General features: G+C 41.2%; 1 protein-coding gene across 2 annotated transcripts in view; it reads right to left on the bottom strand.

Moving 5' to 3' along the window:
* The window catches only part of ash2l (ash2 like, histone lysine methyltransferase complex subunit), a 43,534-nt gene that overhangs the window by 28,379 nt on the left and 2,244 nt on the right, over positions 1–12,911 (bottom strand). For both annotated transcript variants that reach the window (XM_061876112.1, XM_061876113.1), the window contains exons 2-5: positions 10,804–10,870; positions 10,593–10,738; positions 5,229–5,317; positions 5,061–5,155 (exon numbers count right to left, since the gene is read on the bottom strand). In XM_061876112.1, coding sequence (XP_061732096.1) covers positions 5,061–5,155; positions 5,229–5,317; positions 10,593–10,738; positions 10,804–10,870 — 397 coding nt within the window. The remainder of the gene's footprint in view (positions 1–5,060; positions 5,156–5,228; positions 5,318–10,592; positions 10,739–10,803; positions 10,871–12,911) is intronic.

Raw genomic sequence — 12,911 nt, 5'->3', positions numbered from 1 at the left:
TGGAGAATTGGGACAGAGAGAGACTCTTACCAGGAGCACTTTGAGTTGGATGCGCAGTAGTTCCAAACATTTGATCGCTTGCCCGTACATGTGTGCCGCTATATGCATGTCACATACCTGACTTTAGGGACTTTAGGGAAATATATGTGCTGTATAAACTTTGGGGAGGTGAACTGCACTTTGGGTTGAGGGATCGAGTGTGTTGTGGAGCGGGGAGGTGTTTGTTATGTGGGATTTATTTGTGGCATACTAAATGCTGTGGCTAATAGTTATATATGTCTTGTGTTTATTTACTGTTTTAGTCATTCCCAGCTGAATATCCGGTCCCACTCGTGACTCCTTAATTTGCGTCGTGGCAGCAACACCCGGAGAACTTGGGTGCGTTTGTTACAAAACGAGACCACAACAAATGGCATCATTGGCTTTATGATAACAAAAAATCTTACTGTTCATTAAACATGTTTGTTATTGCAATTTTGTCCTGAAATAATCACGAGACAACTTGTTCTTTTCTTAGTAAGCAAACAAAGGCTCCTTTTATTAGCTTGATGTTAATATGTATTGGATTTGCTATTGAGATGCTACTGATTAGCATTAAACATTTTACATGACAATTTCAACACCTCTAAATTTGTAAATGGAAACTACAACTAAGATGCTCTTTTATTATCCATCAGCTGCTGCGCAATAAGTACGAAACTTAGTTTTACCTCTTTTAAGGGCGCAACAAAAAACTAAATTAAACATTACTGCCGTCTAGTGCAGGGGCGCTCACACTTTTTCTGCAGGCGAGCTACTTTTCAATTGACTAAGTCGAGGAGATCTACCTCATTCCTATTTATAATTTATATTTATTTATTTATGAAAGAGACATTTTTGTTAACAAGTTAATGGTGTTTAATGATAATACAAGCATGTTTAACACACATAGATTCCTTTCTTTCATGAAGACAAGAATATAAGTTGGTGTATTACCTGATTCTGATGACTTGCATTGATTGGAATCAGACAGTGGTGCTCATAACGTCCGCATTTTCAAATGGATGAAAAAAAAAGTCCTCCTTTCTGTCCAATACCACATGAAAGTGGTTGGATTTGGCATCTCATTTGTCCAACTTGCATACTCGTTTTTAAACACTTTGTTATGAGAGTAGCATATGTGTGTGGCCCTTTAATGTCTGGCAGCAGGTGAGTGACGTCAGTGAGTGTGCGGGTGGGCAAGCAAGTGAGAAAGCGGTCGCTGAGGGCGGGGGAGAAATACATTGGCATCAAACTCCGTAGCTTGCTAGCTTGTGCACGCTAGCTTTCTGAGACTCTTATTTTGTTAGCACAGGCAGGATGAAACAGGTCTTTTATGGTGAAGACAGGAACTGTTTAGAGTTTTGACAGTATGTACGGAGTCTCTAGAAATAAAATCTGTTTCTCTGCGTCCGCCCTGTTAGTGATTTTTTTCTTAAATATGAGCTGGCAGCAGCCAGCGTCATCTCACAAGATCCTCGGGTGCCGAGAATGTCAAACAACTGACGAAAGTGAAGTCTTGGTATGATTGATGATTGCTCATTTTTATGTATATTTTTTAATGCCCGGCTTGAGATCGACTGACACACCCTCCGAGATCGACCAGTCGATCGCGATCGACGTAATGGGCACCCCTGCTCTAGTGTGTTAAAGTAAAGTACTAATCATTGTCAAACACACACTAGGTGTGGTGAAGTTTGTCTTCTGCATTTGACCCATCAGTGGTATAGCTTGGTTGGTTGAGCGGCCGTGCCAAAACATGAGGGTTGCAGGTTCGATCCCCGCCATCCCAGTCACTGCCGTTGTGTCCTTGGGCAAGACACTTTACCCACATGCTCCCAGTGCCACCCACACTGGTTTAAATGTAACTTAGATATTGGGTTTCACTATGTAAAGCGCTTTGAGTCACTAGAGAAAAAGCGCTGTATAAATGTAATTCACTTCACTTCACATCCCCTTGATCACCCCCTGGGAAGTGAGGGGAGCAGTGGGCAGCAGCGGTGCCGCGCCCGGGAATCATTTATGGTGATTTAACCCCCAATTCCAACCCTTGATGCTGAGTGCCAAGCAGGGAGGTAATGGCTCCCGTTTTTATAGTCTTTGGTATAACTCGGCCGGGGTTTGAACTCACAACCTACCCATCTCAGGGCGGACACTCTAACCACTAGGCCACGGAGTAGGTTGGACTTGCAACTGTTTTTTCAACTTAATGCCATTGCCAATGAGACTGAGAAATGTGATAATGAAACAGAACAAAACAACTGGATGGCCTTTACAATAGTTTTAAAAGTGGCAATAAAAATGAGATGTTATTGTCAAAAACAATTAATACGTATTAACACACACTAAAACAGCAAAACTGGTATTGGGAATTGGTACCGTATCAGCTCAAATGTAAACGGTACCATGTCTAGCTCTGAGTATCACGTGCTGACAAACGATCGCATTACCTAAACGACACATCTATATTTTGACGTTGTAGTCCATGGGTGTCAAATTTGGCCCGCCGTGTAATTTAATTTGGCCCTTGAGGTAATATCAAATTAAGATTAGAGCTGGCCCGCCGGTATTATTCAGCGGCGGTGCCTCTGTAACACCGCATTCACCGCTGATACTCGTACTTGCTAACCCTCACGATTTTCCCGGGAGACTCCCGAAGTTCAGTGCCGCTCCCGAAAATGGTTAAACAGCTCGCTCCCAATCAAAAGGGACTGGGTTCAAATCCCAGTCAGATCAATCGGTAACTAGGAAAGCTTTTATATCATAGTTTACTGAGACAGGATCTCAATTAAAAATTTCATTGGGGCCTGAAATTTCCCTTTAAGAAGACCAAGGATGGCTGAGTGGTCAAAACAGGTATCTCCCAATCAAAGAGGACTGGGTTTAAATCCTAGTCAGGTTAATCGGTAACTAGGAAACATCCAGTGGGAGGAGTTAAAAGTTCACCTGGACAACAATATTGGGGGGGTGTCTTGAAGGCACTGCCTTTAGCGTCCTCTACAGCCTGCCATCACGTCCGCTTTTCCGCCATACAAACAACGTGCCAGCACAGTGGGCCTTAAAGACATTGCCTTTGGCGTTCTCTACAACCTGTCGCCACGTCCACAGCGTGCCGTCCCTGTCACATAATACATGCGGCTTTAACACACACAAGTGAATGCATCGCATACTTGGTCAACAGCCATACAGGTCACACTGAGGGTGGCCGTATAAACAACTTTAACACTGTTACAACTATGCGCCACACTGTGAACCCACACCAAACAAGAATGACAAACACATTTTGGGAGAACATCTGCACCGTAACAGAACATAAACACAACAGAAGAAATACCCAGAACCCCTTGCAGCACTAACTCTTCCAGGACGCTACAATATACACCCCTGCTACAACAACCCCCCCCCCCCCCAATTTTTATTAACATTTTATTTGATATGCCATTGATATTTTTTAATTATTATTATTATTATAATTTGAAACTCTATTTTGCTTGTCACTATAAAGTTATATAAGCCTTGCTTGTTCAATATTCAATGCAAAACTTCTTCGGGTCCCTATTAAAAGGTTAATTTGTTCAACCTTGGCCCGCCGCTTTGTTCAGTTTGAAATTTTGGCCCACTCTGTATTTGAGTTTGACACCACTGTTGTAGTCTATTTTTTTTTAAAGGGGAACATTATCAGCAGACCTATGTAAGCGTCAATATATACCTTGATGGTGCAGAAAAAAGACCATCTATTTTTTTAACCGATTTCCGAACTCTAAATGGGTGAATTTTGGCAAATTAAACGCCTTTCTGTTTATCGCGCTGGAGGCGATGACGTCAGAATGTGACGTCGCCGAGGTAACACACCCACCATTTTCATTTTCAACACATTACAAACACCGGGTCTCAGCTCTGTTATTTTCCGTTTTTTTGAGTATTTTTTGGAACCTTGGAGACATCATGCCTCAACGGTGTGTTGTCGGAGGGTGTAACAACACTAACAGGGAGGGATTCAAGTTGCACCACTGGCCCCAAGATGCCAAAGTGTCTGCCACCAGACCCCCATTGAATGTGCCAGAGTGTCTCCACATTTGACCGGCGATGCTAAGGCAGACATGGCACAGAGATGTATGGATAACCTGCAGATGCATTTGCAACGATAGTCAACGAAATCACAAAGGTGAGTTTTGTTGATGTTGACTGCCAGCTAATCGATGCTAACCTGCTACGCTAATCGATGCTAACATGCTATTCACCGGCGGTGCAAAAGCAGACATGGCACAGAGATGTATGGATAACCTGTAGATGCATTTGCAACTATATTACGTTTCCTTCCACCCACATTTAATGCGAAAAAAAACAATTATCAATCGACGGATTTAAGTTGCTCCAGTGTCAAAAGATGCGAAAGTCCTGATCGTTTGGTCCGCACATTTTACCGGCGATGCTAACGCAGCTATTCGGCCATGCTATGGCTATGAATAGCGTCAATAGCTATTCGCTCAATAGCTTCAGTTTCTTCTTCAATATTTTCATACTCCAACCATCTGTTTCAATACATGCGTAATCTGTTGAATCGCTTAAGTCGCTGAAATCCGAGTTTGAATCCGAGCTAATGTCGCTATATCTTGCTGTGGTATTCCCATTGTTTGTTTACATTGGCAGCACTGTGTGACGTCACAGGGAAATGGCCAGTGTCTTCGCAGAGAGCCGAAAATAGGGCACTTTAAAGCTTTATTTAGGGATATTCCGAGACCGGAAAAATTTTGAAAAAAACTTCAATAAATACAACAAGCCACTGGGAACTGATTTCTATTGTTTTTAACCCTTTTGAAATTGTGATAATGTTCCCCTTTAAACAATACTATGGACAAGCACTGTTGCAATGCTGCACCATGTGTTCACGTGTTTGTTTTGATGTTATCGATTATCAGTCCAACCTCTGCAACCCAAACCTGCAGGCATGCACACACCTGCCAAGTGTAACCGTACAGCAGCATTTACATCACAAACCTTAGAGAAACACCGCACTGTGAGAAGAGAAGATCAGTGCTTACCTTGTCCTTAGAGAACATGGTCTTTGGGTGCTCGTCTTGGGTTCTGGACCTCCAGGTCAGGTTAGCAAGTGCTGTGAGACACATCTCCTTTAGGTCTGAAAATCCAAAAGATCCTTCTGACCACCAAAACAACCACAATGGGGTTCATTTAGGGACGAGGGAGCATACTGGCTTGTTTCCTGAGGAAGTACGTGTTGCCGCTGTGATGACAAATGTTGCAGTGGAACACGTAGTTGGTCATGAAGGGAAGACAAGACCTGCAAAAGACAAGGTAAAGGCTATTTTGATATTTGGACCCTGAGAGGCGTGCGTACTTGTAGGGATGATGTTCGTTAAGAAATTATCGAGTTCGAGCCCATTATGGAATCCAGATAGTTGTTGTGTGTGCACTGAGTTCCAAAAGCCATAGATGTTATATGACTGTTGTTTATATGGAGGAAAAGCGGGCGTGACTGAGGACAGCATGCGGCCTGTTAAAGGGTGAAGGTTTCAGGTGAGAGAGGACGCTAAAGGCACACATAAAGTGCTGCTATGTGCGTTGCATATTAAAAAAATGCAGACAAACACATTACCAACATGGACGGGGTGACGCTCACTCTCGACATCCTGGTGAAGCACCCTGGAGAAGAAGGGGACCAGCATGGTAGCGAATCCATACGCACAACGGGGCAAGAGAAGTCGGCTTTGACTGTTGTGCTCGCTTGCTATGCAACAACGAGACTGACTTTGAAAAATGAGGAGAAGGAATCTGGTGTGCTTGATGGAGAACTTGCCCAGTTGTTCATTTGGGACACAGAAGATGAGGACTTGTGGATGAGGATTGACCCAGAAATAATGTGAGTACATTGATAAATACTTCAAGAAAGTACAACCCAACTCAGGTTTGCTCCTGCTGCCTTTTTAAAACTCAACCTTTTTTGAGCCGAGGCACATTTTTTGCGTTGAAAAAATGCGGAGGCACAGAACCAGCAGAAATCACTAAAAAACCAAACTCAGTTGACATCAAAAAGTTGTTGTCGCAATTTTTGAATATGACTTGAAACCCTAACCAAGCATGCATCAATATAGCTCTTGTTTCAGTTTATTTTCAGTCTAACAAAAACATATTCAAACATGGATCACGATTCAAAAATGAATAACATGACTGAAACAGGCAGAAGCAAAAAAGCTTATGTGCCCAACATAATTTTTTTTGCATTCAATTAAGTTACCTTTTGTAATACTTTTGTAATACAAAAAGAAATATAGTCATTCAGTAAAGTTGCCCTTTAACAAATAATACAAAAATATGTACTTACACACATGCACTTTTTTGTAAGTAGATAAACATACATACCTTCTAAATACAACATTTAACCAAACAAACATACATTTCTAGTTCACATAACTTTTTAAAATACATTGTGACATGTTCTTTTTCAAATTAAATACTGAGTCACTCATTTTTATTTCTTTACCAACAGAATTCCACAAATTAACACCGAGAACAGATAAACATCCACGTTTAACAACTAATCTTGCTTTTGGTAAAATAAACTTAGATTCATCTCTTAGATTGTATTTGCTGGTCTGTAGAGAGAAGTATTTTTGAATTCCTTCTGGAAGAGTATTTATTTTTGCTTTGAACATCATCTGTGTTATTTTATAATAAACAATATCTTGAAATGTCATAAGTTTTGATGTAACAAATAATGGATGGGTATGGTTATAAAATCCTGCTTTGTTTATTAGCCGTACAGCTTTTTGTGGGGCGGTATAGCTCGGTTGGTAGAGTGACCGTGCCAGCAACTTGAGGGTTGCAGGTTCGATTCCCGCTTCCGCCATCCTAGTCACTGCCGTTGTGTCCTTGGGCAAGACACTTTACCCACCTGCTCCCAGTGCCACCCACACTGGTTTAAATGTAACTTAGATATTGGGTTTCACTATGTAAAGCGCTTTGAGTCACTAGAGAAAAGCGCTATATAAATATAATTCACTTCACTTTTTTTTTGCAGCAAAACAATATCATTAATTATGGTTTTAAAAGTGGTTCCACGGAGTTCTACACAGTATGTCATGTATGGAAGTATCAAAGTATAATAAATTGTTAACAAAGAATTATAATTAAGTAATTCTTTAGTTTTATACAAAACAAGTGTTTTTGATATTTTTGTTTTTATATAATTTACATGTTGTCTCCATGATAATTTATAGTCAATTATAACTCCCAAAAACTTAGTATCAAAGACACGCTCAATTTTATCTCCATTTATTTTAATATTTACTTCATTAGATGCCTCAGTTTTGGTACCAAATATCATAAATTTAGTTTTAGCAATATTAAGTGATAATTTATTCATATCAAACCAGTTTTTAAGCACTGTCATTTCTTGTTCTGTTTTTACCAAAAGTTCATTACATTTTTTTCCAGAGCAAAGGATGGTTGTATCATCAGCAAACATAAAAAATGTTAAGAAACTTGATGCATCACAAAAATCATTAATGAAAATTGTAAATAACTTAGGACCAATTATAGAACCCTGAGGAATTCCACAAACTATATTTTCAAATCCAGATATTGTATTATCCACCTGTCTCAAAGCAGGTGTACTGTCACCACCTGTCACATCACGCCCTGACTTATTTGGACTTTTTTGCTGTTTTCCTGTGTGTAATGTTTTAATTCTTGTCTTGCGCTTCTATTTTTTTGGTATTTTCCTGTAGCAGTTTCATGTCTTCCTTGGAGCGATATTTCCCGGATCTACTTTGTTTTAGCAATCAAGAATATTTCAGTTGTTTTGTTATCCGTCTTTGTGGGGACATTGATGATTGTCATGTCATGTTGGGATGTACTTTGTGGACGCCGTCTTTGCTCCACAGTAAGTTTTTGCTGTCGTCCAGCATTCTGTTTTTGTTTACTTAGTAGCCAGTTCAGTCTTAATTTTGTTCTGTAAAGGCTTCCCTAAGCTTTAATGCCTTTTCTTAGGGGCACTCACCTTTTGTTTGTTTTTGGTTTAAGCATTAGGCACCTTTTTACCTGCACACTGCCTACCGCTGTTTCCACCGACTGATATGGAAGAGTATTACACGGTTACTCTGCTGAGCTCTAGACAGCACAGACACCCAACAACAACACATCATTTGCAGACTATAATTACTGGTTTGCAAAAAATATCCATCCATCCATCCATCCATCATCTTCCGCTTATCCGAGGTCGGGTCTCGGGGGCAACAGCCTAAGCAGGGAAACCCAGACTTCCCTCTCCCCAGCCACTTCGTCTAGCTCTTCCCGGGGGATCCCGAGGCGTTCCCAGGCCAGCCGGGAGACATAGTCTTCCCAACGTGTCCTGGGTCTTCCCCGTGGCCTCCTACCGGTTGGACGTGCCCTAAACACCTCCCTAGGGAGGCGTTCGGGTGGCATCCTGACCAGATGCCCGAACCACCTCATCTGGCTCCTCTCGATGTGGAGGAGCAGCGGCTTTACTTTGAGTTCCTCCCGAATGGCAGAGCTTCTCACCCTATCTCTAAGGGAGAGACCCGCCACACGGCGGAGGAAACTCATTTCGGCCGCTTGTACCCGTGATCTTATCCTTTCGGTCATGACCCAAAGCTCATGACCATAGGTGAGGATGGGAACGTAGATCGACCGGTAAATTGAGAGCTTTGCCTTCCGGCTCAGCTCCTTCTTCACCACAACGGATGGGTACAACGTCCGCATTACTGAAGACGCCGCACCGATCCGCCTGTCGATCTCACGATCCACTCTTCCCTCACTCGTGAACAAGACTCCTAGGTACTTGAACTCCTCCACTTGGGGCAGGGTCTCCTCCCCAACCCGGAGATGGCATTCCACCCTTTTCCGGGCGAGAACCATGGACTCGGACTTGGAGGTGCTGATTCTCATTCCGGTCGCTTCACACTCGGCTGCGAACCGATCCAGCGAGAGCTGAAGATCCCGGTCAGATGAAGCCATCAGGACCACATCATCTGCAAAAAACAGAGACCTAATCCTGCGGTTACCAAACCGGAACCCCTCAACGCCTTGACTGCGCCTAGAAATTCTGTCCATAAAAGTTATGAACAGAATCGGTGACAAAGGACAGCCTTGGGGGAGTCCAACCCTCACTGGAAATGTGTTCGACTTACTGCCGGCAATGCGAACCAAGCTCTGGCACTGATCGTACAGGGAACGGACCGCCATAATAAGACAGTCCGATACCCCATACTCTCTGAGCACTCCCCACAGGACTTCCCGAAAAAAAATATGCAAAAAATATTTCTAACCAAATAGTTGAAACTACATAATCTCCCACGGCACACCAGACTGTATCTCACGGCACACTAGTGTTTTAAGATATCGTATGTTTAACCATGCACGCGCCCAAAAATACGCTGTGCCTTATTTATGCGTTTGTTTTTTATGCAATCTAATTTTTAAAATCAGACAAGTAAGAGGTGGCTAACCATGCAGCTAATGGGAATACACTATTGCGCCCTCTAAAAACATCCAAAATGCGCAAACAATACTCCATTTACAAGTTGTGACCTGAATAATAATAATAAGTACGACTGATAGTCACAAATTACCAGAGAGGTGAGGGGGACAGTGAGCAGCAGCGGTGGCTGCGCTCGGGAATCATACTAACCAAGTGTTAGCGATATTGTTGTTAAAAGCGCTAACACTGAGGAACTACTCTTTGCGGTGCATTGATCAGCTGACTAGTTTATACTGCTATATTGACATATTGTGTTCATTCTAGATTATAAATCCTGCCCTCACCTGGATAAAAGAAGGTTGTGGACATACAATAACAAGATGGTCCAGTTCCACATCCAACTTGGCGAAAACGACACCAAAAGTATGCTCATTTTCTTGTTGGCGTCAATTTTTTTTTTTTTTACCCACATACGGATTATGAAGGGGAAAATATAAACATCCCATCAGTCTTTATCTCAGTGAGAGAAGACATTGTACAGTAAGTGATTGTTTTATTATGTTGATAGTTTGTACATCTTGTTTAGCACTTAGCAGTTCTGCTACATGATGCTTAGTGTTTCACTAAAGCTGCATCAGCTCCTAAAGCTTGTAGGTCATTCTCTGTATTTTCAGGCTCAAAAATAAAAGTTTGTAGTTACCATTTGTCCCAAAGTAGTCTTTGTTGTCTCTAATGAAGTCTGCCATGATTAGTTGAGTTGTTAGTGAAAGTAAAAGTGAACATTGTGATGCGTTGTTGAAATTAATGCGCCGATGTAGGCCTAAAATATGAAAAATACAGAAATATTACATGTTATATAAATGTTACTACATTACATATATACTTACAGCATGTAAATAAAACATTGATGGATGTTTTTAGAGTGCTTTATAGGCGGAATACAGCGATTCCCATGAGATCCATTGTTAGCTGACTTTTGCTAGTGTTTATTTACGATTTAGAATGCGGAATAAAGGAAAAACATTTTTGTTGTCATGGAATCTGGTTCTTTTCTTATCAAACAATCGGGATACCCGGTTGCGAACATCATCCCTACGTACTTGTGATGTTGACATACGTCGTGTTGATTGCAAAGGTGTCGGCGGTGAACCACTTTGTACACAAGGCGCACTGCAGCTCCACCTCGCCCAGCTGTCTCCCATTTTCCTCGTCCCCCGACCCCGTTAGGGTATCGGCTGCCTCGGAGGCGTTGCCCGCCGTTTCCTGGAGGAGAAACACGTGACAAGAGTGGTCCGGGCGTCGTGAGAAGACAACATCGGCAAACTCACCAGTCCTTCCTTGCCAGTGGATGACTGTGTGTCCATGCTGACAGGAAGCTCGCTGAACGCAGCCTCACTAAAGATGACACAAGGGTTAGTTAGCCTGTGCACTACTTTTTGAAGGGATTCAGATAAAGTGGGGTCTGTTTTCATCCAAGCCACTAGGGCTGGGCGATATATCGACATACTCCAAATATCACGGGTTTGTCTCTGTGCGATATAGACAATGACTATATTGTGATATTCGAATATATGTTCTCACACAGTTGCTTTTAGCTGCTGGCATTACTCTAAAACAGGGGTCACCAACCTTTTTGAAACCAAGAGCTACTTCTTGGGTGCTGATTAATGCGAAGGGCTACCAGTTTGATACACACTTAAATAAATTGCCAGAAATAGCCAATTTGCTCAATTGACCTTTAACTCTATGTTATCATTAATAATTAATGATATTTATCTTTTATGAAACACTGATTATCTTAATGATTTCTCACATTAAATACATATTTTTGATGACATGTTTTAAATAGGTTAAAATTCTATCTGCACTTTGTTAGAATATATAACAAATTGGACCAAGCTATATGTCTAAAAAATACAAATCCTTATTTATTCTAGATTTTCCAGAACAAAAATTTTAAAAGAAATTCAAAAGACTTTTAAATAAGATTTAAATTTGATCCAACAGATTTTCTAGATTTGCCAGAATATTTTTATTTTATTTTAATTATAATAAGTTTGAAGAAATATTTCACAAATATTCTTCGTCGAAAAAACAGAAGCTAACATGAAGAATTAAATTACAATTTATGCATTATTGTTTACAATAAAAAAATAAATACATTTACTTGAACATTGATTTAAATTGTCAGAAAAGAAGAAGGAATTTAAAAGCTAAAAAGGTATATGTGTTTAAAAATCCTAAAATCATTTGCAACTATATTATGTTTCCTTCCACCCTCATTTATTGCAAAAACAAACACTTACCAATCGACGGATTTAAGTTGCTCCAGTGTCAAAAGATGCGAAAGTCCTGATCGTTTGGTCCGCACATTTTACCGGCGATGCTAACGCAGCTATTCGGCCATGCTATGGCTATGAATAGCGTCAATAGCTATCCGCTCAATAGCTTCAGTTTCTTCTTCAATACTTTCATACTCCAACCATCTGTTTCAATACATGCGTAATCTGTTGAACCGCTTAAGTGGCTGAAATCCGAGTTTGAATCCGAGCTAATGTCGCTATATCTTGCTGTGGTATTCCCATTGTTTGTTTACATTGGCAGCACTGTGTGACGTCACAGGGAAATGGCCAGTGTCTTCGCAGAGAGCGAAAATAGGGCACTTTAAAGCTTTATTTAGGGATACTCCGAGACCGGAAAAATTTTGAAAAAAACTTCAAAAAATACAACAAGCCACTGGGAACTGATTTTTATTGTTTTTAACCCTTTTGAAATTGCGATAATGTTCCCCTTTAACACCGAGTGATATCCATCCTGGAGTGGCGCCCCAACCTGTTTTTACGTTTTATTTATTTATTTATTATCATGTTGTTTGTGTTGTTTGCTCGGTCCTCGTATTATCTTCTATCCTGCCCATTGTACAGCACTTTGGCGACTCCTGTGGTAAATTTTAAATGTGCTTTATAAATAAAGTTGATTTGATTTAATCAAGTGTTCATTCAACGCCAAGGCAAAATATCGAGATATATAGCGTGTATCGTGATATGGCCTAAAAATATCACGATATTAAAAAAAGGCCATATGTCACACTTATTTATATAGCCCTAAATCACAAATGTATCAAAGGACTGCACAAACCATTACGACTACGACATCCTCGGAAGAACCCACAAAAGGGCAAGGAAAACTCACACCCAGTGGGCAGGGAGAATTCACATCCAGTGGGACGCCAGTGACAATGCTGACTATGTGAAACCTTGGAGAGGACCTCAGATGTGGGCAACCCCCCCCCTCTAGGGGACCGAAAGCAATGGATATCGAGCGGGTCTAACATGGTACTGTGAAAGTTCAATTCACTGTGGCTCCAACACAGAGAGTTCAGTTCAAAGCGGATCCAAGACAGCAGCGAGAGTCCCGTCCACAGGAAACCATCCCA

This window comes from Nerophis ophidion, linkage group LG17 (genome assembly GCF_033978795.1).
Source record: "Nerophis ophidion isolate RoL-2023_Sa linkage group LG17, RoL_Noph_v1.0, whole genome shotgun sequence".
In the NCBI taxonomy this organism is placed as follows: Eukaryota; Metazoa; Chordata; class Actinopteri; order Syngnathiformes; family Syngnathidae; genus Nerophis; species Nerophis ophidion.
Note: the sequence above shows the minus strand (reverse complement) of the source record. Positions and strands in the feature narration are given on the sequence as shown.